Here is a 25838-nt window from a genome sequence, read left to right as displayed (position 1 = left end):
TTAATATGAGTATTAAATACTTGACAAATCTCCCTTTAAGGTACATTTTGAACAGATTGTGTGATTAATCATGATTAACTATTGACAATCATGTGATTAATTGCGATTAAATATCGACTGACAGCCCAAGAATTAATTAATTGGAAACACAGTCTCCAAATTTCTTTTAAATAAATGTCTTGGAAATGATGGACCCATAAAATGAATAGACAAATATTGGATTGATTTGGTTAGCAGATATTCAGTACTTAAGACTCTGATGAAGACAAGGAGCAAAAAAAACCCCACAATCCTTTCTTTTAAATGAGCTCTGTGACTTTCTAACAAGATGTCACTTCAAACAAAGGACCCCTGACCCTGTGGGCCCCTAGCCCGGTACCCGGTGGGCACGCTCAGTAATCCTTCCATGTTAGGTCATGATAGTCTGAAACAATTGAGGCACACTAATGATAGAGAGAGAAAAAAAAAAAGAGAAAGAGAGTGAGTGCTGTCAGTGGAGTGCTGCCTATCGCACTACATTCAACGATCAGAGTGTTTACACCTGCCTGACAGCAACTGAAAGTGGGCCAGAGGCAAAACCTCTATCAAAGCGTTTGTTGTGTACAGCCTCACTTTAATGCACACATGTGAACACACACATATTCCCTATACTCTCTATGTCTGATTCACACACGAAGAAAACAGCTTATATTTAAAACAAAAAAGCACGTGAAATGCAGTTATCTCTGACTTTTGCCATTCCAATTTCTCTTGCCGTAACACTCCTCCTGATACCAGAGGCGAGTTTTTAAAAGTAAACGTCCTGATTCAACCTCATGGACACAAAGCCCAAGGTAGGATTGATGTGTGCTCTCTGAGTCCTGCGGGATCGTTTGAACGTGGCGCGCCGGGGGATTTGTCAGTCTAACGGGAGCTGACAGGAAGAGAATGAACTTTAACACTCACAGGCTGCTTTCCCTTTCATGAGCTTCCAGGGAAACCCTGTAGTGAATCAAATCCCTCCGCTCGGGAAAACACACACGCGGTTGTGTAATAAGAAATGCGTGCACATGCATGGGCGCTAACGTAAAGGCACACAGGCGCATCTTATTCAATGTTACCTCTCCCCCGCTTATCCCTGCACATTCCCATTTAATGTGTCACACTGTTTAAGAGTGACAAATGCGTCAAATTAAAAAATACTGAAAAGAGTACATATAGTTAAAAAGTAGCTACACACACTGCAACACACACTGCAACACACACACACACACACACACACACACACACACACACACACACACACACACACACACACACACACACACACACTTCCTCCAGTGACCTGAGAATAGAGGTCGTTGCTGAGAGCTCGTTGTTTCAGTGATTTCACGCCGTGTTGCTTTCAATCAGGGGCTGTAATGAAAGGTCTTATAACTCACATGTTAATGGGACCCATATAGTGTTAAACAGCTGAATAGCATGGTTTTGTAACTCGGAGTTAGGACCCATAATGCTCTGGTGAGTTTCCATGTGGTGATGTGACAGGTAGGTTTCAATGAGCTCGGAGCCTAAGGTGACATAAGTAACTTTCTCATTTGGGTCCTAATAAAAAAGTTTAATAAACTCTGGAGTGTTGCCTACAGTAACAGTCTGCCTGTTAATTATTTACCGTTAATTGAGACTGCCTAAGGAACTACCTAATTACCCTGAGTTAACTACAGATCAAGGCTTTTCCGGCAAATGGGGAGCTTTGACACTTTTACTGGAAAGGTGAATGAGAAAATGAACTGAAAAACATTCCTTTGAATTAGTTTTGGTTCATCTGATCAGCAGAGAGTTTAATAAGGCAACTCTATAACTGGCTAAGTAGCAGAAACAAACCAAGACATCTTTATCCTAAAAATTGGCTACTTTTCAGGCCATAGATTCTCTTTTAAAAATGCCTAGAAATGAATCTCGGTGCAGCTGCTTTTTTGAGTAAACCCATCTGACATGTGTTATTTTTCATATTCATTATCTATATTTTTGTTCTGTTAATTTAGAAAGTATAGTAAGTTTAATAGTATATAAGAATTCAAATTAAATGAACACCAGCTTTAATAAAACTTGCAGCGTGGAGCATCTTTGCAAATACTCTATATGACGTCATCTCATCTTCCACCAAAATATGGTTATATACTACTCATCTTCTTTTCCTAATACATTGGGGAAGAAACGTAATTGCTGTACAAAGCACAGGACGTGAGGTGAGGTGAGGTTTAATGCTCCAGTAAGCGTCAAACTAACCTGGTCGTTGAACATGTCGTACTACGATTTCTAAATGCATACATGATACCTGTTCACTCGAAGGTGGGACAAACAGCTTATTGCCGCTTGGCTGCGCAACACTGCACCCCTAACAATCTCTCCAAGAGTTCTGTTTCTTTGTAGTCTCAACCTAATGCATCAAACTGATGGGATAGCGTGGAGAAACAAAAAGGAGCTGAAGAGAGAAGCTCAAACAATACTTACTTTTGCACCTCTGCACACCTGGCCTACAGCTGTGTAAAGTGGGCATCATTGTCAAATTGACTATTTCAGAAAGGTATGCAGCCCCCTGATTCCGCTATCACAAAGAGGTTTTCAGATGCTGTTAGATTATCAAACAAGCTTTAGTTGCCAGGAGCTGCAATATAGGGGGGAATACTGAAACACATTGACAATGAATGACAGTATTGCATCTTGAAAATATGACAAGCTCCAAATGGATTGAAAAAGGAAGAAAATGTTGCAATGAAATAAATAGTTCAACCCAATTACTCTAAATTGTATAGAAATCGCAACATGGCCTACTGCAATTTTCAAATTGTAGGAGGCACAATATTTGTTAAAGGTGAAAATACCATTTTAAATTAAATATTGTCATACTGCAGAGATGGTCCTGGCCTACATATCACATTCTACAGGCTTAAGAAAACATCTTTGTTGGATACCGATCCCTGCAAAAAAATCACACCATAGTCAATATAATATATGTTTCAATGAAAATGAGAATAATTATGTAAAAATTATGATTTCCTCTAATATCGGAAATCATATCGCAACTGCAATATCGGTCAAAATAATCGCAATCAGATATTTTCTTCAAAATAGTTCAGCCATAAAAAAAAAAAGTTATCCACTACCTCAATAAGCAAAGCCAAGTGGTGGGAAGTAATTCAAAACAAAAACATAATAATAATGATTATTATACACCATTGTTGCCAATTTGATGCAGAGCCCAAGGTCTCAAAGCAAAGACTAGTGCAATAAACATCGCACTACACCCACTCTCTGCCCTCATCATGAAGCGTCGTCCTCCCACCGCTGCTTTGATCAAAAACACGATTACACCCATGGCCTGCATTCTACTGTAAATCCCAGTAAACAATAAACTGCTTTGCTAGCTGAGCCAGACAGCCACACTCACACACACACACCTCCAGACAGGACAGAGAGCATTTCTTTAGCTATAGATAGACTGCTGGTGGTGGGTTTCCACAGGCTGGAGACGGTCTGACCGAGCTGTATCCAATCTCTAACACCATGAGGCCATGAACTGGACTGACTAGCGTAGTAGTCTCGGAGCTCAACATACTGCTGGCAGCTTCTGAATAGGAACAAAGTAGTGGGAGCTATTTCTATACTCATACACAGACTTGGTCTTAACTCAACTTTACTGGTGGTTAATACAGGCATGTATATCTAAATCAAAGTGAAAATAGTTTTTCATTTCAGGCCTAGAGGAAATCTTGTGAATAAGAAAGCCTCAGAGAAAAAAAAAATAGAAAATCTGAAAGTGCCTTGTGTAAACTTTGGATATCCTCTGTTACACTCAGGGGGTCAGTCTGACCTGGAACGGCAGAACACGTATTTGATTTCCTGCCAGGTTTTCAAGCCTTAACGTGAACCGACTCTAGATGTTGATGCTCAGACATATTTTTATAGTCGTCCTTGCGTGGACCTTTCTTTCCTTAACGTCTAGGCCACTTGGGCCATTCTTAATTTTTATGCCCTTTCTTAGCGACGTTGACTGCAAGATGTGCTGCAGGAAAGTCAGCCATAACACATTAAAGTAACACTTTAAAAGCAGTCAGTCCCCATAACCACCTACAGCATGTCTTACTTTTATGAATTAATTCAAGTACCTGTCTAGAGAAATATACGTTTTCTAGCTGAGCTTCGACCTTTGATTAACAAGTTGACAGCTGATCAAACTAGAAATCAATATGTAGATAGCAATAGTATGTTGGAAAGATGCAGGAAAGACATATGTTAGTACATAAAAACTAACATTACTTGTCGAAAACAATGTCCATAGTTGCTAATGAAAGACCCAAGATCACGATTAATGCTGAAATAAGTTCTGTAAACGTTTTTTCTGCTGGGCAGAGGTACAAAAAACGCACATGCAAACAACTGGACGATTTACCTTGCTCTCAATGTGGTTCAGGTCGGGTGTCTTGGCCGTGGCGTCCAGATCAGTCACCCCTCTATTGAGGTTTAAGTCCTCTGCTGTCGACACCTGGCTCGCGTCCTCCGCATCGATATCCGTCTCCTCAGAGACGGTCGCCGTCTTCTCCTCGCCCGTTAGCTCCCGAGCTGATCCGAGGAAAGTACATACACATACAGGTGGATGAGCACGCACGCCTGCATACACACATGTAGGCATGAGCATGGCCACAAGCACACATGGGTGGACACACATGAATACACTCCAGTGAGAAACATTATCCATAGAACCACAGTAAACAAATATACAGTATGTTATAACTGTTCAGAGGTACAACTCTTGAGCAAATGACACAATGCTACAAGCACTCTCGTTTCCTGGGAGTTTCCATTTTGTGTTTTGAGATTTTAAACAGCGCCTCTCATTACTGTTAATACATTTTTTTAGTGGGACAAATTGGACCAGATTGGATACAGACTGTGTTTTCGCCGAAGCAGTTATCATTACCAATGGAGATCAACAATATTGCCTGTGTATGAAACCAAATCAATGCAGACTGCAACAAAACAGTTTATGAGGAACCCTATTACTATTCTTCTCCTTCTTACCTCCTCACTTATTTGTTGCAACCATCCAATTCAGTTCAATAAAACACACACTGTCAAAAGCTGTGACAATTTGTATCAGATCGATACACTGAAACGCTTGAATAAGCGTGTCTCTGGAGGAGAACACATGCATTTTAAAATATTCCAATCAAGTCAACAGGAAAAAGTCTGTAGCAAAAGGTCCTGTGTTGAATTCACTGAATGGATGCTGAAAACCTTCTCAGAATCTTAAGACTGTCTTTGCCTTCAGCAGCATTTTCAATATTTTCCTATTTCATTTTGAGTTGCCTCACCAGGCAATTCTCCAGAAAACAACTATAACACTGGATGTCACAGTTGGAATACTGCTTCCCCTACTACAAAGCCTGAGGTTGTGTATCATAACCTCACTCAATTCAAAGTACATTGCATAACAGGGGAAATGTAGGTGCCAGTAGTCTAGTTATGATGCTTTTTTTTTTTTTTTTTGTTTAAGCATAGTTATTGACAACGGCCCACTAGACAGAATTGCATTTGCTTCCTGGCATCTCGACTGTACTCGAAATATATGATTGCACTTGGAGCCACTGGGACTGTGCTCACTTAAGTGGCAAAGCTATTTCTACCTAGAATAGATGGCAGTTACTTCAGGCAGTATCATTCACTCAAGGCTGCCTCTCACACGGCAAGTTTCATTAAAAAAAGCAATCATTTTAACAACATAAAAACTACTCAAAAGAAGAAAGGATCTTAGTGGGTAGGCATTACCAACACTAAAAGACACACTAGAGGATTTTCAAATATTTGACTTTGAAAATGTGGGAGACCACAGACAGACGGTTTTTAATATTTTAATTGTAAGAACGCACACACCAGAAGGTTCAGTCAAGACGCTGGAAAAAAGAAGATCAATGTCACAATCAGGATGTGGTTATCCTAGCTTTGCGTACAGACTGGAAGCAGAGGTGAGCAGCTAGCCTGGCTTTCTTCAAAGATAAAAAATAGGTCTCGTAACCCCTCTAAAACTAAGAAATGATTTGCTGTATCTTCATTGTTTAATCCATATACAAAACAGAAATGTAAAAAAACAACAATCTGTGGTTTTAGTGGGAGTTACATGCTGTAAATAGTTTTTGATAAACAACAGTTTATCCATCTGTAAGAAGCTCTTGGGAAAAAAACAAATTATTCCTTCGTAGGTTGTCATTACGTAATCCTTATACATACATTTCTTTTGTTACCAAATACCACTTTGTCTGTTGTTACACATTGCCTCACTCTGTGTGGAATCATTTCTTCAACTTGACTGTATCTCACAGTGGTTCCTCAAATAATAAAGGAAATGGAACATTTGTTCAAATGTTTGAACTGCGTCATGTCTGTTTGATTTGCTTTGCCACACATTTGAACAAACTTCATCGCAGATTAACTTGTTCACTCCAGATCTGATCGTTTTCTGCCCGTATCTTGCTACTTGTTTCCTCCACGTTTCCTCATTCCTTCCCCTGTCTTTCATCTTAATTTCCACTCCTGCTGCAGTGTCCTCTTCATCCATTCCTCACCCACCTCTTCTTCCATTTAGACTCCCCTTCTTCCTTCTGTGCACCCAGCTTTTAGTGCTGTCCTCCCCCTCCACTTAAACCTCATGCTTGATAACCTGCTGCCAGCACTGCCCTCACCTCTTTCTCCATTACCACTCCTCTTCCTCTACCAGTGTTCAACGCTGTGCTGTCCTGCCCTTCCTCCTGCCATTTGTTGCTGACGTGTTTTCCTCCTGTTGACTTCCCCCCTCCTCCCCTTCCTTTTCCTCTCCAACTTCACCTCTTCTATGCCCTCACTTGCGTTCTCAGGTTAAAGTTGTTTAAAGTCATTAATTTAATGGTCAGAAGAAAATGGAGAGACGGCAATTTTGCTACACGGCGCATACAAATATCAAAATATATCCATGTGAAAAAGTTTAAATGGTTTTGTAATTGCTTGTTTCAATCACAAATAAAGTTATTTCAAGCCTTTTTATTTATTTTTTTACTCCGGAGCCATTATGAACGATACATTATTTTTGACACCAGGCTTTAATTTATAGGTTATGTGTTATATATATTATGTTATTGCTCTGGTTTCAGGTGCATCACCTGAGACTTATTTTTCAATTTTGTATTTTGTTGGTATTTTTGCTTTTATTTAAACTGACGTTGGGGTTATGTGGTATACGTCCTAGACAACTAGTATATTGTTTTTATCCTTTAAAGACACAGTGAAACAGAAGTTAGAGCGTCTTTAGCTTCTGTACTGCTACTACTACTCTCAAATCCTTCGCATTTGATTGGACCGCTAAAAAGTGGGTGGGCTTAGAATGAAGCGTGATACGGAGCCTCCACACACACCTCCTTTATCATAACAAGTTGTAGATTGATTGATGGATGGATGTCATGATATTATTGGTTCAAATTCGTTGGTACTAGCTTATGTAAGCACATGTCAAATTTTGTGTTACACGAAGAAAAGATGTTTGGATTTTGATGTAAAAATATGAAGAAATTTATTATTTTTTGCTTTTTTTTGGCAAGTATTGTTGAATAAGTGTACAATATGACTGGGGATGTGATCTAAAAGGATGAAAAAGGCATTTTTCATTTCATCTCGACTTAACGTATTGGCTAGATTGGCTTCTGAGCAACACTAACGGCTCTTGGAATGTGTTTGTGTTATTATTTTTTATGTTAATATGCGGTTTGTTGCCATGTGTCTGACTTGTTTTTCTGACTTGTCCTTTCTGGTGCATGGATGACCAAATAAGCTACTGTATAACAATATAATACTGAAGTGAAATTATCTGCCTTATTTAAGCTAAGGCATTTATTACTTTAACAAGTGGAACTGCATTGGAAACATTTGGGCAGCATATCGCTTTCATAAAGAAAATTAAGTCTAAAAATCAAACTGAATAGATCTATACAGCCTGGTCGTATAAACCTTTTTTTGTGCAGTATATAAAAAATTCTGAATATTACTGACAAGTCGCTCCATCATATGTCCTGCAGGCTTTAATTCAGTGTTCAGTACTTAGTGATCACTGAGCTGCTGAATGGAACTTCATGCCGCTGGCACTGTTATGTCTCATGTGAACTGTAATGATACTATTCTACAGTTTGGCATTATTTTCCAGTGAGTGGGCTTTATTAGTTCCAGTGATATCAGCCTTTTATTTATTTTTTTACAGTTATTAGTTTGTTAATAAGATTAAATTGTTCACTTGATGTTGCTGCATTTACAATTATTCTGAAACGCTGCACATGGAATGTTTCTCTGAGAACAAAACATCACTTCCTCTGTACTTTCTGCTCGTTCCCCTTTTCTCCCGACTCCCTGCTGCTCAACCCAGTTCACCATCCCGTCTCCTCCTCTCCAATTCACTTCTACGTTTTATCTTTTCTTGCTCCTCTCATCCTCTGTGATCCCAAGTTCCTTTTTTCCTCTAATATCCATCTCCTCCCCTCCGCTATCCATGCTTTCTTCCAGCTTTCCGTTTCTCTAATCCGCTATCTCCCACTCTTCTATCCCTTCTCCTTTCATTGCCATGATAATTAGTTCTCCAGATAAGCTCATTGGCTGTGCGTGACGGCTCTTGTGCTGCTTAACACACCATGACAGCGAGTGTGTGAATGTATGTGTGTAGGCCTGAGTTTGTATGCGTGTGAGGTCCCTTCCATTATGTGTGGATGTACAGTTATAGTGTGTATGGGTGATCTCTGGGCTCATCAGCATGTGAAAGAGCGCTCGTCTCTGGAGGGCTGGAGGGGGGATGTGGAGATAACGTACCCCCAGCCTGGCGCTCTCAGATCAGGGTGGGTGAGGGTGAACCAGCGCCGGCTGGCTGTAATGACTGGAACGAGGGTGTGAAAAGGCTCCGATCGTGGACTCTTCCTACTGCTGAATCCCCATGTGTCTGTCCTCTCTCAGACCCCTCTCAGTGCCACGTGTCCCTGGGCTGGCAGCGGAGGCCGTCCTGTCCAGGCACGAGGCAGTGGATAAAAGCAGCTCAGCCCACCAGTGTTGCTGTGTGGTGCCTTCTTTCTTTGGATTGACTCATCCGTGACATTCGCTCCAGCATCAGCCCTCTCCCGCTCGCCAACTCGGGCACAATGCAGGCAGCAGCGAGCACGTCTGTATCTGTGTACGTGTGTGTGTGTGTGTGTGTGTGTGGAGTGCGCATCTGTTTGTGCTATCTGTGTGCGAACTGGGGGAATGAGCTGTCAAGACTTCAGCTTCTGCATTATTTTTGGACTTTATATTCAATTTCCACCATGGCCTTGATGATACAGCTCCATGTTTCTTTAGTTTTATTCCATGATCTAAAAATACCATTCCCTCCTGGTTTGTTTATCTTGTCTTTCTAAGGGGGTGACGCATGCTCTGCACTGCTACTGGGCTGAAACCTTCTTCAAATGGGGGCGAATGGATCCTGGCTTTAACCTTCCTGGAACTCCATCACCTTTCAGTCTCAAATCCAACAACCTACAACCCTTAAAGGAATACTACAGCTTATTACAAATTTTTTGTTTTATTTTTGTAGTTTTGGCCATCAGTTCTATCTGTAATGATAACATTACTCACGTGGTGACATTGCTAAAAAGAATTTCAATGGGGCAACAAATACGAGCTGTCGGACAATCAAACAGGCGTTTTTTTTTGTCGGGCAACATAAAGAATATTATGTGTCTATTAAACCTTCTGGGAAAAGGTCATACATTTAATGAGACAACTGTTAATGCCGTCATTGTGTATAACTATATTGATCACGAGATAGGATGCATCATGATCTGTGTGATTCAGCTCATCAGTAGTTTCATGGTAATTGATCAGAGCAGCAGTGGAATGTTGGGAAAAAAGAAAACCTTCTGAATTGTTACAATTTGGGGAACGTATTGGTAATTACTTTGGTGACTAAAATGATATCCTAACAGACAGAACAGGTTTAGTGACCTTTGCTGGATAATGACCATTTCATAACAAACTACAAGTTTTTAAAACATTATTCGCCATCATTGTATGGTGCGCATACCAGGACGCATCTCAAAAAATAACACTAATTAAAAATTTAAAGTTTAAGTTTTAATGAAAACTAATGTGAAAGGAAAAGGTTGAATCCACACACAGTGCCGGCACTGACAACTTTTTGTCTCGGACCAGCTTAACAAATTACAATGATTTGAACCCACAGCCAATGGTGCTCTTTAAGAAAACATTGTAAAAAAGAACTTGCACAGCCAGTGGTGGTCAGCTGACAGTAAGTATGTTACCAGATTCACACACTAGCTGATTTGCTAGGCAGCACAATCTTGGCAACATCTGTCGGCCATGTGATCCTTGTTTTCCACGTCAAAACTGTCCCTATAGTTTCCTTTCAGACACTTCCTTTTTTTGTTCTTAATTTGAGACACACTCACACATTCTTACAGCCGCAACCAAATAAAACCACCACCTCTTCCATCAACACACTGAGCACCGAACCGATACATCAACTCCACCCACACATGTCTACCTGTATTTTCTCTATTGCTGTGCTTGTCCAAAAAAGCATGTATGCTCTGTTGTGTTTCCATCTGTTGAACCACCTGTTGTTTTGTGTAAGAAGGTGTGCTGTACACAATAAAATACACGATACAAATACACAATATACATATTGCTTGACCTTCCCCTTCTGAAATGTGCATCAGTGTTCACAGACACTCAGGAATACCAGAACAACTTCGTATAAAGGTATAAAAGATAAGTGAACACATCAGGATTCTCAACAAGTCCATAAGGACAGATCAGCAGTGTGTGTGTTCGTGTACCTGAGTCGTTGCCGTTCTTTTCGCTGTGGCAGTCCTCCTGTCCGTCTGCGTTCTGCTGTGTGTGCAGCAGACTCAGTTTATGACAAACCTCGAACGCCTGGCCGACTGTCCGAACAATACGCATGGCCTGACTCTGGGTGGGTGGGAGAGAAAGACAAAAAAAATGCAGTTGTAATTCTCAGAACACGACTTGTACCACTTTTGTGTTGCCATTTAGTTTGAAACGCTCTTTTCTTTGCAATAATTTTAAGCCAGAATTATTCAGTATTGTGGTGTCTTGATCCTTGGAATTTCTCTTGACTGAGTTTCTGTAGGTGGTGCTCTTTTCTTTGTTATCCTGCGACCCAGTTATTCTAAACAAACCAGAAAGGTAAAACTTTTTCCAGGAAATATTAAAGTCCAGATGTTTTCCACTAGTGTCAGATACAGACTGGAAGCAGATTTGCCCCAGAAACATGTATTTTCTATCAAACAATAGGCAGGAAATGCAATTTTAAATTATCTATAATAGGTCACAGAGTCCAACAATGTCACCTGATGATAATACACAATTAAGTCTCATGTAGAGGAGGTTGTCTGTGTCCAAACTCAGCGGAATACCACAATGTAATTTCTATTTCTGACTGTATTTTTCCTTTGTCCTCAGGTGCAAAGAGCTGTCTGCTTATCTCTTTCCGCCCTGCTCTGAAAAGGTAGGTCAAGTGAGAACAACTTAGGTGACTTCTGTCTGCTATCAGCCCCCTCTTGTCTGGCTTGTCGCAGAAGAGGGGGTGTAGAGGCAGAAAGGATTTCATTTTAAAGCACTGAGGCCTAGCCTCCAAACACTACTTGTCCTCAGCTGAATGAGCAGAACAGATGTAGTCTGGCCTAAAAGCCAGAACAGAATCACGACTCTGCCAAAGGACATCCAATCCTTCCTCGTCCCGGCCATCACCCCTAGACCAGTCTGACGTCTAAGTGTTCGGTGCGGATCAGTAACAGAACATTATGTGACCCCAGGCTTAGTATCAGATGAAAAATATAATTTATTAGGCACATCTGGGTGTTACATTAAAAACTTAAACTGGTTTTGGCAGTGTCTGAGGTCCTGGGCCTTGGCTTCAGTCCACAGATGTTTTTGGTTTCGGGGTCAGAAAAACTCCACACATTCACTTTCTGTGTTGTAGTGAGGTTTGGCTGCAGTCTTAATGTGCTCACAGTGTAATTTATTATTTCTTTATTTTTTTTTATCAAAACTTGCTGCTTCAGCTTCATTTATTGCTGATGCTGTTTCCATAGTGACTAGCCAGCAGCTGCCTGTATCAGCAGAAATAATTTATATCCTCATCTGAAAAAACATGCCCCATACCTACTGACCCTCAGAGCAACAGTTACTACCAACGGTGACTAAGCTGCCGCTGTGGCCTCCACTTTGTCACCTCGCTAAAAGCCACTGACAGCATGCGGTCACTTCAAAAATGTTAAAACCTTTCATGGTTTGGCACGACTCGCCACCTCTGGAAACTCAGTAGAAACTTTTAACCTAAACGTTGTTGATCTAAAAATAAAGACAGATTCAGCAACTGTATGGATTATTTCTCGCCTCAAATGTTTTCAGAAACACATTTCGGTGAACTATTTTCGTGATATAAGAGAAGAAAGTTTCCAAACAAGCCACCATGTTGGTTCCGGTTTGAAAGCTGGGGGCAGTAGCTCATGAGGAAAAGCGTTCATCCAATCAGGTGCCTTGTGCCTTGTGTCTAGTGGCTGCCCATCAAACGTCCAATGCTGGGAAGCGAGGCGATCCCTTGTGATGAAAAACGCCCCTGTGGACATGTACCATCAATGTTGGGTTTCTGAACCGAAAGAAACATGAATGACTGAGTATGGGGAATGTCTCCAAAAATATAAACTATATACAGAAGTATCCCAGAAGTAACCAACAGTGAGAAAAGATAAGATAAATGATTGTCACTTTAAGAGAAAATTGCCTCTAACAGCAAGACTGCTGTTAAAAGAAACAGCAAAACAGGCTTCAGCTGACAGAAAAACAAGACATCAAACTACCAGAGTCAATAAAAAAAATACACAAAACAGTGTTTGACCTTATAGTGGTGAGTGGTCAGAGATGCCCACATGCTAATATACTGTTCATACTTATGCAGGTATCTCATTTCTATAGCAACCCTTCTATCCTTTACTCTTTACTTCCTTTTCCTCCTCAGACCACTGTTCAGTTTGTTGTGCTGTTCTTTTCTTCTTCATCTCCATCCATCAATCTCCCCCCCGTCTCCTCCTCCTCCTCTGTGGACCCTCTATTCATGTCTTTTCAACCCACACTGGTCCTCAGCGTGACAGTAAACGCACATGTTTTCTTTTGAAGACATTTCCAGAGGCAGTTAAACAGGGGATGATGACAGATGCTGGTGTTATTGTACACAGCGAACACACCAAAGGCTCATTGGGATTGGGAAATACACACGCTAAAACAATGCTGTGCAGAGTCTATTTCTCAGTTTGTCCCTTTAAAGGATTGACTGTCAAAAGCACACAATGTAACTTTTCAATAACCTCAAAAAAACAGAAAACTTTACGTCTGTCATTTGTGTGGCCATTTTTCTGGTTCTGGCACACAAAGATGAGGTTCCCTTTTCACAATCCAACCAACAAACCCAATTGGCTTGATTGTTTTCCAACTAGGAAAACACCTGTCATTGAGCACAAAACCTGATTTAGGCTAGGATTCAGAGGTCTGGAACAAGTCAACTTTACACTTCCACTAATACAAGCAAGCAGTAAAGCTTTAAAAAATAGGTTTGATATTAATATTTTAAAATCGAAAAAGAAGTATGCAAGGTTAGGGGGGTGGTAGTAAAAAAAAAAGTGTATTTTTATCAGGCACTTTGGGTCCAAAACTGCAGCAGGTGGCTTCACTGTAGTCTTTAATCTTTGGTGCAGTAGAGTCTGTAGATCTGAGGCGCTGCAGAGGTCAGGGACATAACTTTGGAGCATATCAATTACACAGTCAAGTGTGAGTATATATTTATATTATAGGATCTTAAAAACCTATCCTAAAAATAAGGGCTGTCAAAGGATTTAAATATTTAATTGCGATTAATCGCACCTTTTTTATCTGTTCAAAATGCACCTTAAAGGGAGTTTTGTCAAGTATTTAATACTCTTATCAACATGGGAGTGGGTAAATATGCTTGCTTTATGCAAATGTATGTATATATTTATTATTAGAAATCAATTAACAACACAAAACAATGACAAATATTGTCCAGAAACCCTCACAAGTACTGCATTTAGCATAAAGAAATATGCTCAAATCATAACATGGCAAACTGAAGCCCAACATTCAACAACAGCTGTCAGTGTGTCAGTGTGCTGACTTGACTATGACTTGCCCAAAACTGCATGTGATTATCATAAACTTGGCATGTCTGTAAAGGGGAGACTTGTGGGTATCCATAAGAGCCATTTTCATTCACATATCTTGAGGTGGACAACTCTGAAAAATGGCCATGACAGTTTTTCCTTGCCAAAGTTTAGCACAAGTTTCGAGCAAGTATGAAATGGTTGATACCAATGGATTCATTAGGTTTTCTAGTTTCATTAATGCCAGTACAACTCTGGAAGAACGATTGCGTTAATGCGTTAAAGTAATTAGTGACATTAAAACGAATCTCGTTCATGCGTTATTATAGCGTTAACTTTGACAGCCCTACTAAAAATACCTGGAAGCCAATGCAGGGATTTAAGGACAGCAGTGATGTGAGCTCAGCTCTTTGTTCCAGTTACACTTTGCCAGCAGCGCTCTGGAAGCTCAAATTGTTTTATAGACTTTTTGGGGACACTGGAGAGCAATATATTACAGTAGTTAGGCCTAATTGTAATAAAACCTTGCACATGCTGTTTCACTGGGAGGAAGAAAAGCTTTGACCTTTGCAATGGTCTTTAAATTAGAGAGGGCCTTTGCTTACGTTCTTTATGCGACTGAACACTAGATCAGAGTCAATTATAAGAAAACTAATTTCTTGCCTGAGATGAAATTTGTTCAAACCATGAAAAAGACAAATGGTTTACACTCTTCTGACACTTTCCACCTCTTGTGGCCATGAGAGTAACTATCGTCCTCAAAATAGCAAAAGCAGAAATAGCATGACTTTGTTTTAGAGGCACAAAACCCTTTTAGGCCGCATTCAGGCAGACGATTGCATTGAGTGAAAAAACGCAGCCCTGTCATTCATCTGAATGGAACTACTGTGTTGGCAAGGCGTTGATGAAGTAAAATGAAATACTCCCAGACGCACTCTCCTGATGGATTACTTTGCAATCTCAAGCTTTACCTGGTGATTATCACAAAGACAAATAAAAGGACTGCCGCTGTGAAACCTTTCCAGAGTTGTAATATCCTACATTGTAAACTGCTGTGCAGTGTTTTGGTGTTTGACAAGCCTTCAAATTAATGGATCTGTCACTCAAATTGGATTTTGTGGATCGTATTTCATTGTCTTGTGGCGCCACCAACGCAGCTTCTTCTGTTTTGTTTTTTAACTGCGGGGCTGTTTTTGGTCTGAACATCTACTTATGAAGGGTCAACAAAGCATGCAACTTTGACATGTGGTTCATGTCCCATCTTGCACCAACAGTCAACACTGGTATCTTTTAACCAAGCCGGTGTCCTAACCTTGACAGTGACCCGAAATATTCCTTTAACAATAACCAAGTGGTTTTAGTTGGCTAAACCTGACCTCTTCTTCACCATAGAGGTGGTAGATCACGAAACGCTCATTAAAGCCGTGAAACTAAAAGGTTCCCTCAGCCCATTGTTGTCTTTGTTTTCATAGCGGTCTAAAGACCTGAGAAGATTATGCAAATTAGTCCACTCACGTATGAAAAAGCAACATGACATGGGACGAGGTCTGCTGGTGAACACACTCTGCAGCCTCCAGTTCAGTGTGTCTGCCTGCGATGACATTTACGGCTGCATAGCATTTACTGACATACGTTGGATGTAATGAATAAAATGCAACGAAGGAAAATACAACTAAGTGGGTCTATTTCCACAGCAAATCAGCTGTCGAGTGTTTGATGGTTATTTATTTGTGCTTTAGAACATAACCGCTGTGAAACAATCAGAAAATAACATTTCACAGCACCGCCGCTGTCTCTCTTCCTTCACTTTGCCCTCTCAGCTCACTCGCAATCTCTCTCTCTCTTTTTCTCTCTATCTTTTTTAAAATGAGTCGGGAAGCCAACAGCAAAGCCTAACTTTACTTTTTAACGTCATTAAACAAAGAGAAATGTTCTCCCCTCGTCCTAAATCGATACTCGAGTACTTCCTTGTTTTATGAAAGAAGCGGTACATGAGTTGAAGGAGTGACGCTGAGTGTGTTTCACCAATCAGCGATGGTCATACCAGCAAGTTCCTGTACTTTCAGAAAGTACTACCTCCCAACTAGGGCTTTTTTGGGGGGTAAAATGTCCTTAATTTAGACCCTGGCCCCTGCGATCGAAACGCAATGAGTTCCTCAAAAGGTTCCAAGTTCGGGGGGAAGTTCCTGCGGTTGAAAAGTGGCTTAAGTCGTTTTTGGAACAGCCACATGGATCGTTCTGAAAGACACTGAGAAAGGCCCCGTTTGGTCGTTTGGTAAAAGACTTACTGGCAACTGTTAATCCCTAAGAATGTGCCTTGTCAGAGTCTTCAGTGTTATTTATACCTTTGTTGAACGGACAGTCCCTTCCAACACAGTACTATTTTCAGTTGACTCCCTTTTGATCAGGACGGTTGTCCTGTATCTAGACATTTTATGCCCAGAGCCAATTCTCCGACGTATCTCCACTTTTGGCAGCTGACAAAACTGCTAAGAGATTTGTCACTCAAATGCAAAGCCTGTATATATCCCGCTGTAAAGACGTGAACTAGTTCTTAAGTTGGACATCTGTCACCATCTCTGTCTAGCCCTCTTTCTCTGTCTCTATCTCTCTCCCCATCCCTTTTCCTCTCTGTCAATTCAACTGAGTAAATGTACCCTCCCTGTATCTCCATCTATCTCTCTCTTCTCGATATATCATGCTGCCAGTGAGCTGGGTCCCTGCAGCAGGATAGTCTCTCTTAACGGCTATAGGATAGGGCCTATAGTCAAAAGAGTGATGTATTATTTATCCCAGATTACCCACAGAGGTTCAGCGGTGCTTTCGCTCTCCTTTTGGAAGTCTTGGCACAAGTACGGATAAGGGACAAAAGGGAATATAATGCAATCTAGGTAAAAGCTGGGTAAACAATGAGATGATGGCAGGGGAGTTACTTCTGATTAAAGCCTTTCCTAACTCTTTCTCCTCTGTTGATGCACTCATTCATTCTCCTTTCATCCTGCGTTTACATCTCTCAAAAACGTACACATCCATCACTCTGTGCACACAAGGTACTCGTAGTGTAGAAGAGAAGAGATTAACTCAGATTTATTCTGCTTCCTTACCTGGACTTCCTGATCACCAGCAAACTACTGCAATCATTGGGGCAAAGTCTGACCTGATGTTTATCTAACACTTATTTTATTGCCCCAGGGAAATTATTGTGACAGCCGGGAAGAATAACACTGAGTGTGCGAAAGCACTGCGGACGGACATTATCGGACCAAAATAAGCACTAATCAATGAGCAGGTTTGAGAGCGACTGTGAGCGTGTCTGAGTGTGAGGGCATGAAGTAAGTGGAGTGTGATGAAATGAAGTCATGACGCCTCAGTGACTCTTCAGGACCATTAGCTTGCTTTCCAGGCTGTGCACAAAGCAAGGATACATCATATAAACACTTTGTACACTATACAACGCCATGCTAGAGATGGGTATCAAACCTTAATGTTTTTTACCACAGACGGAAATGTGCCCATAGCACTGAGTATCAAAAAACTGTCAAGTATCAAATGGTGGTATTAAATTGTTGGTCAGATTCTTGTTTACTTTATTTTCTTTGATTAAATACTTCAAAAAACTTTGCAAATTGTGGACTTGTTAAAGCTCTTGCATGGCTACTTTAAGCAAGTTTAACATATTTTGTTAAAATAGGGTTTGATAGAAATACAGCATTCATACAGCAGAACAGCATAAGATGAAGGTCTACTGAACATATTAGACATGAAAGCTGTTGCAGGATAATATCTGGTTGACACAGACTACGTTTACATGCACACTTATATTCCTCTAATATGCCAATATTCCGAATTTGATACAGGTCATGTGAACAGCATATTCCGTTTGGATGTTCTGAATTAGGTTTTATTCCGATTGGAGCGTTTTTTTGATTATGACATGTGAGAAATGCCGATATTCAGAATTTAGGAGCATTTTTTGGACATGTATACATGCGTCTCAATTGGGTTTTTTACATCAGTTTGCGACACACAGCCTCTTGTCTGTTAACGGCCAGCTCTGTGCGTTGTATACAAACCAACTAGCCGACAGTCTGCAGAGACGCGTGCCCAAAATAAAAGCCCACATCTGTGATCAGAAGGAGAAACACATCTACTTTTAAACATTATGAAAGACTTGGATATCAGGTTTTTGGATATGCGCAGAAATTGCAACTTCTGCCTTTTCAAGAAGGTGGTTGAAGGAATGAAAGAGGGAGGCTGTTTTCGCACGATCAAACAAGTCCGCCACTGGTTACGTTAATCGGACCATTCATGGTTGCATGTTAACAGGAATATTATGGGAATATTCATTTCCATTAGCCATGTGAACAGCTTAGTAGGAATATTGTCTTTTTTTGGAATAAGGGCAAACAACAATATTTTGTGCATGTAAATGTAGGCGCTGTTACCAGAGCCTCAAGTCTACAGTTTAGTTCTCTACACGTTACAGCTAAACAACAGAATTACACAGAATCTATTGAATAATTACCAAATAAAAGTTGCTTTTTGATTTCTATGCCTGTTTCTTTTTTTCTTTCTCCTTTCCAGGATTCGTTTAAATGGCAATTCACCTCTATGCATCCATCGCCTGGCTGAGCCTTTCTTTTGTGGAGTTTGCATGCTTCCATTTCTTCCCACCATCCAAATCCATGCACTCTAGGTGGACTAAATTACCCATTTGTGTGAATGTATGTCTATCAACCCTGTGACTGACTGGCGATCTGTCCAGACTGTACCCTTCTCAGAAAAGAAAAACAGGTAAAGAAAATGATTGTGGATGCCAATCATCTATTGTTATCATAGAAAGGGTTCAGGTGTAGCATCACAGACGACTGAGCAGACAGCAGGTTAAATTGTCTTCCAGTTCAGAGGCTGGATAAGGACGCAGCCTACAAAAGGTGTGTCCTGCAGTAGCCCTTAAATGCCAGACTGGACCTGCCCCTCCTCCTCAGACGAGATGGTCTATACTCACAGAGACCAAAACTGATGGCACATTTCGGTTGCTTCATCTAAACCAGGCGTTTGCCTTCAAACCACCAACAAAGTCACTCAGATTTCATGATACCACAGTTCACAGCATGAGTTGTAATCAGAGACACAGCAGGAGACAGACACACTGGTTAAGACATACCGGGAGTGTGTGAGACTTAGCTGGCGGTGGACTTGCTGTAGAAACTAAAACTGTATCTTGTTTCATAAAAAAATACACATTGACCAACAAAACAGGAAATTGACTTCAGTCTGTATTTACATCTCATGATCAATATATCACACCACTCATATGGAGTATCTGGAGAGAAGCAAACACACAACACACCTACACTATGGATGGAAGCAATGACTTGTTCAACTGTGGGTTATTTCTGCCTCTGCTGTAAAAGCACTGCAGCCTTGACAAGAGAGGTAAACAAAAGAAAAATAGACAGAGTGAGAGACAAAAAAGTTCTAGACAGAAGGATCATTTCACTGAGATATGGATATTCAATAAAAAGTGCTGAAAGGCTATTAAATCCAATTATCTTAACCAAGCTGTGTCGAGAATGAAGTCCTTATCATTTATATGCCTGGAAATAGCCAAATGTCATTTTATATCAGCACTCCGCAATGTCAATGATGAAACAATTGATCCTGACGTTTTATCCAGGCCAACTATATTTAAACACTGCCCATGTTAAGATATAAATCCACCACACTTCTTGTACTCAAAAACATCCTTTTAGACGACAACATACTGCTCGAAACAGGTTTTATTTATGCTGCCGCTCACTCGGTGCTTTCCAAAGTTAATTACCTATGAGCTAAGTAAGCCTCTTCAAAAAAATCATTAAAAATGTGTTTCATGATTATTTGGGCTTTCCAATCATCCTCGAAAGCAGAAGATTCAACTTGTCATCTGCGTCCGAGGCTGAACAAAGTGGATGACATTAGCCGACAGTGAATGACAGCATATGGTTAGAGAGGGAACTCAATTAACACTTGACACAATAACCACAACTCTCTCCGTCTCATCACCCAGCTGTGGACAACAGAGGAGTCGTTATCCATCATAACCATCAGATGAATAAATAAATAAGGAGGTTTTTCTTTTTCCTCAACCCACGGAGGTGCATTATTTGTTGGTTTTATGATTCTAATCTTGTGGGTGTTAAGTGCATTTGCATAACTTCTCCGACTGGAATAAGGAATCATGTGGCCTATGAGTGTAATTATAACAATAACAACATAAAAAAAAAGCACAGCTGCCTGCCAGCTGCAACGTTTCCATTTAGCAACGGTGATGTGTTGCGCATTATCCGGTTTAAAAAGCCATAACCAGCGTGTGTCTCTTCATTCTTAGCTTGTTAATGTGTTACTTGGTGATAAAGATCGGACAGAGGATGATGGGAATAGAGCTGGACTGGCTTCACTATGCAAAGTACTAGTTAAGACTGCAAATTTCACCTAAGGGTGGACAAAACCATGTGGAGAGGCTTCATTCTTTGGCGAGCACTAGTGTACTGAGTACATTTCATGGAAATCTGCCCTCTGGATTTTTATATTTCTTGCATACGAATGGAAACTCCAGCGCTAGAAGAAAGGTTATGGGGTCACTAAAATAACCAGAATAATCCTAAGGGGTTCATTATGTATACCAAATCTGACCAGTGGGTTTCAAGACAAACAGCTTGAAAACGTTCTGCTGAGGAAGACTATGTGATATGACCAAAAGTTTCAGAACAGCTACCAAATGGACGTCGTGGTGATGCGATATCTTACACTGTTTGCACGATAGTTTGCTCTCAATGAAAGTGTTGGAAAGACTGATTAACCAACATACTCATATAAATATCAGGAGTAATTTTACAGTAATCGCACCAAAGATGGTGGAAGTCAGAACAAGGAAGGGGATCACTTGTACAGTGTGCAAAAATGTATTATTAAAATGTGTTATTTTCAACAGGAAATTGACTTCAGTCTGTATTTACATCTAAGCACTGACATCTATATATGATCACTATATCACTTCACTAAAACCCCAAATTGTTGACGTCATGGTGGCGCGAGAGGGAAAAGTCGGTGGATCACAGATAAATAATTCCATCTCTGAAACTCTGACCCTTCCCTGATCCTTAGCTCTGACTCACCTAAAACTGCCTCTTCCAATCAGACAAAATACAATCATTTTAGAGGGTTATACACAAACACAATCACACACGGTGACCGCTCAGCCGAGGTAACATTCAGTATTCTGATGAACACTCTGCAGGTCTCTGCTCCATCACTCTCACTTCAGCTCTACATAATAGAGGCCAGGTCATTCATTAGCCTCCTTTAATCTGTCAATCGGAGGAAGAAGGGGGGAAGAGTGAGAGAATGTGAGTCACAATGGTAGAGAGAGACACAAAGCCTGTCTCAGAGTTAGAACTGATAGGCCACTAAAGCCTTTTCATGCCACTGTAAGCTAAGTGCATCCATTCTTTCACTGCTGGTAGTTAAAAGGGAAATAAAGTCTGCTTAATCATCTACTTCATCTTACACTCGCAAACTTCCGCACGTTAAAACACTCACACAAAACCACAAAACGCTTTGGATGACATCTTTATCACACGTTTGATATGTGTACGCCGATTCTTTTTTCATTATGCCATGAGAGTTTCTTTCTCTTTTTGTTTCGTTTAATCCTCTACATCTTTCAACACTTTCTTTGTGTAGCCTTTTACACATTACTGTTCAAAAGTTTGGAATCTCCTGCCATAAAAGCTTGATTGGCTACAGACAGATGGCTGAGAGGCTGAGAGGACTACTCCGTATTGTTGAGTGGTCTTTCACGCTTTTAGGTTGTAGAAAGTCCTCTTTACAATTACACTTTATTTTATATAAAGGGCTTGCAAACAAAAATTAAAAAATCATGTTTTGTTCACTGACAAATCAATGATTGAACGAGGCTGACAAATGAAAGAGCAGAAAGAGACAAAGATCCCTCGGAGCAACAGTTCCAATGAGAATAGAAGAAATCACCAGTCTTTGGCGAAAGAAACTGGAAGCTTAGCATCAAAATGTGTGCAGATTTAAATGTGAACAGGTTCCTGTTTCCGTGTCAAGTGCACAATAATGCAGCCTGTAAAAAGCTGTAATGAACAGGTGTGTTGCTTTAGGGGGCCGCTGCGCCCTCAAATCCATTGTTCTTAATGTAGATGCGCGGAAGGCGCTCTCAAACTTGAGAGCAATGCCGTCGCGGCGTGCAAGCTCCTATTTTCGTAGCTGTCATGCCCCGAGTTAAAAATAGTTCAACTTTTGGAACTCTGCAGCGTGCGACGCATGTCATGTGATGAGGAACAACCAATCACAGCCGACAGATATCTCTTCTTTCTTTCCGTAAATATCAGTCTACGCTAAATATATGGAGAAGATAATCATTTTTAGTGCAAGGCTACCCAGAGCTTTACAATTTGTCCTTTCCTTCCAATAGTATTCTCCCCTGTCATGCAACACTGTGGGGACATCGTTTAAATGGAAGTTTTAATGATTGAATACTTCCTCTTTTGGGGCCAAACTATTTCAAATGTAAATAATACATTTGGTGTCTGAATTTTATTTATTTTTTATCTCCGTTAAAATGTCCATTATTTAAGGAAAGAAGAAACACATCAATATAACAGGTGATTTCAAACATTTGAACAGCAGTGTAGCCTATAGTTTTTTTTTTTTTTTTTACTTGTTGTCTTGTCTAAGCTAAATTAACTTTAGTTTACTTTGTTAACTTTACTTTGCTGTACCAGTATTAGTGTTTTCATCGTGCAGGGTATTCTGCCTGCTGTCAATCACCAGACATACACACAGAGAAAATGTCTCCACCAAGAAATACTCCCTTAAAAACACACTGTCTTATAAACTTTCTATTATCACTGTTAGCAACCATAGCAGCCACGATAAACTGTGTATTTTTAACTACTATGAAAAACTTGTAAATGTTCAGGAATATTATCCAGAAGTAGACAATATTAAATGAGATGTAATTGTAAAACATAATGGTGTTCTCCATTAAAAAAGAAAAATTCTTGCCCATAGTCTCTCCATCCCCACTATGCTGTAAAAAACATTGCATTTACACGGGCGCGCACACGCACGAACACACACACACACACACACACACACACACACACACACAGACACACACGCACGCAAGCGCACTGCTCGGAAGACAAAATGGAAAGTGACGCATACCAAAATTCTCTGGGGCAACTTTGGTCCTGGGGCCATTAAGCTGCAAACCAGTCTGTGTGTGTGTGTGTGTGTGTGTGTGTGTGTGTGTGTGTGTGTGTGTGTGAGTGCGTGTGTGTGTGTACGCGTGCGTTCTCAATCATATGTCAATGTCGGCCTGTCTGTAAGAGATAATGAGGCAGTGTGTGCTTCACCCAGCTAACCCCTGGACTTAACCATCAAGTCCTGCGAATTGGCAGCTCCAGTGGAAAACTGGGAGCACATTTTCTAACTAACTTTGTCACATTGCTGGACTCTGTTTTGACTTTCTCTGTTCAGCAGCAACACATCCGCCCCAAATGAGTTCTCGACTTGTTCCTCAAACCTCAACGACGGTATAAGCCTATGATGCCAGGAGGAGTTACTGCTGCTGCTCGAAAGCCGCATGTCTCTTTATTGGAGTTTGTTGGGATATGACTCAGACAGCGACATGATGTAAGAGAGGAGGAGGAATTGCTTTGAACAATACACGACTAACAGCCTGTGACAACATTGGAAATGACATGCTTAGTGGCTGGCTTTTTCCATTTTCCCATTATAGAGAGGAAGAGACAAAGTTTGATGAGTTGGTTAATGCAACTAATGCGAAAAAGAAAATATGAAAGTGTTTTTCTTCTCACACCTCCAGCACTTTTTTTCCCTCATCATCAGCAACATCAGCCAGTCTGGCAAAATATAATTTAGTTTAACAGTTCACACTGTAACTGATGTTGTCACTTTATTTTCTAATTATATGTAGTCTGACCTTTGTTATGTCAACAAAAAACTACCATTAGTGAAATGTACTAATTAAAAAACTTTCATGAACACAAGAGCAGTTTGGAAATGAGTTCCTCTCCAAAGTTTGTTTTTAATTCAAACTACAATTACCACCTCGCGGTTGTATGCCTTCGCCAAGCAGTTTACATCTGTCTATCTGTACAAAATCACTTCATCATTTTATCCCATCAGACAATTATGTGAAATCATCTTAATTAGCATATGGATTCTTGAGTTATGGCCAAAAACATGTTTTGTGAGGTCACAGTGACCTTTGACCACCAAATTCTAATCAGTTCATCCTTGAGCCCGAGTGGATGTTTGTACCAAATTTTGAAGCAATTCAATCAAGCTGTTCCTGAGACATTAAGAGAATGGGACGGACGTGAGGTCACAGTGACCTTTGAACTTTGACCACCAAAATTGAATCAGTTCATTCTTGAGTCCATGTGGATGTTTGTGCCAAATTTTAAGGAATTCCCTCCAGGTGTTCCTGAAGTATCGGGTTCAAGAGAATGGGATGGACGGACGGACAGACAACCCGAAAACATGAAGCCTCCAGCTACGGCTGTTGCTGGCGCAGAGGCATAAAAATCCAAATGCGTGCTTGAATATGACAAATCACACTTCTGAGCTTTTAATCAGGGTAGATGAAAAATGAAGAATAATGCTATTCTTAGATTTCTATGACTATAACTCAGTGTGAGCTCTTGGTCTCCATTCAGGCTCTGCATTTATGTCACATTTCAGAGGTAATTCACGAACGCTTGCATGCCTGTCGTCTTTCTTACCTTCTTCTTGGACTTGAAGACGTTGCAGCGGAAGACGTTACTCTGTCCGTCTCTTGCGATGTAGCTGAAAATCTTCAGATCCTGCGAGTCATGAGACACGTAGAATATCCTGAAAGATAGAATAAAAATAGGTCAGAAATTAAAATAATGTGAATATGATGCAAAACAGATTGGGAGCCTGCTGGCAGCATTTCTAAATGCGTCTTAAGATGCAAAATAGGCACTCAGCCCGTTTCTCTGGGGTTTCAATGTGACTAAAATAAACACTATTTTAAGTTTGTTTTTAATCCGAAGGCATGAGACCAAACTCAGGCTCAAAAAAGGGGTAAAGAAAGTTGTGATTAGATTAGGGGGGAAGTGCTATTTAAATAAAATGATCTGGCAAGTATAAACAGACTTCCTCTAACAGTTCTATGGGATTTAAAGACAGGAAGTTCAGTGACACACATTGAAAGTAAACTTTAATTCAAAGTTTAAAAAAAAAGACCTCAAGTGACAACAGTGATGCATCCCAGTGTGAGGAGGAGACAGAGGAGGTAATACTATCACAACCAAAATATCCTGTATGAAAGCGGATGCAGGGGGAACTAAGTTTGAGACAATAACTGAGTTCTCCTGGCGGGGAGAGACTGTGAGCAGCCTCAGCGAGGAGAGATACAATATCCTGCAGAGCAGGTAAATAGGAAAGAAATCCGTTTGGGGGCAAAAAGGGAGAGCAAAAGAGATAATACACAATAACCTGCTGGAGAAAGAACATTGTAGGTGTTAAGCTCTG

At 40.5% G+C, this 25838-nt stretch overlaps 1 protein-coding gene across 4 annotated transcripts in view; it reads right to left on the bottom strand.

Annotated features, from left to right (window-relative positions):
* Positions 1–25838, bottom strand: part of LOC141767644 (carboxyl-terminal PDZ ligand of neuronal nitric oxide synthase protein-like) — a 207012-nt gene that overhangs the window by 64787 nt on the left and 116387 nt on the right. For 3 of the 4 annotated variants that reach the window (XR_012593904.1, XM_074635139.1, XM_074635141.1), the window contains 3 exons: positions 25064–25172; positions 10878–11010; positions 4433–4650 (listed from right to left, as the gene is read on the bottom strand). Coding sequence is in view for 3 of the 4 variants with exons in the window: in XM_074635139.1 (XP_074491240.1) it covers positions 4433–4650; positions 10878–11010; positions 25064–25172 (460 nt within the window). In the remaining variant the exon portion in view is untranslated. The remainder of the gene's footprint in view (positions 1–4432; positions 4651–10877; positions 11011–25063; positions 25173–25838) is intronic. The other variant, XM_074635140.1, reaches the window with a different exon arrangement.

This window comes from Sebastes fasciatus, chromosome 5, assembly GCF_043250625.1.
Source record: "Sebastes fasciatus isolate fSebFas1 chromosome 5, fSebFas1.pri, whole genome shotgun sequence".
Taxonomy (NCBI): domain Eukaryota; kingdom Metazoa; phylum Chordata; class Actinopteri; order Perciformes; family Sebastidae; genus Sebastes; species Sebastes fasciatus.
Note: the sequence above shows the minus strand (reverse complement) of the source record. Positions and strands in the feature narration are given on the sequence as shown.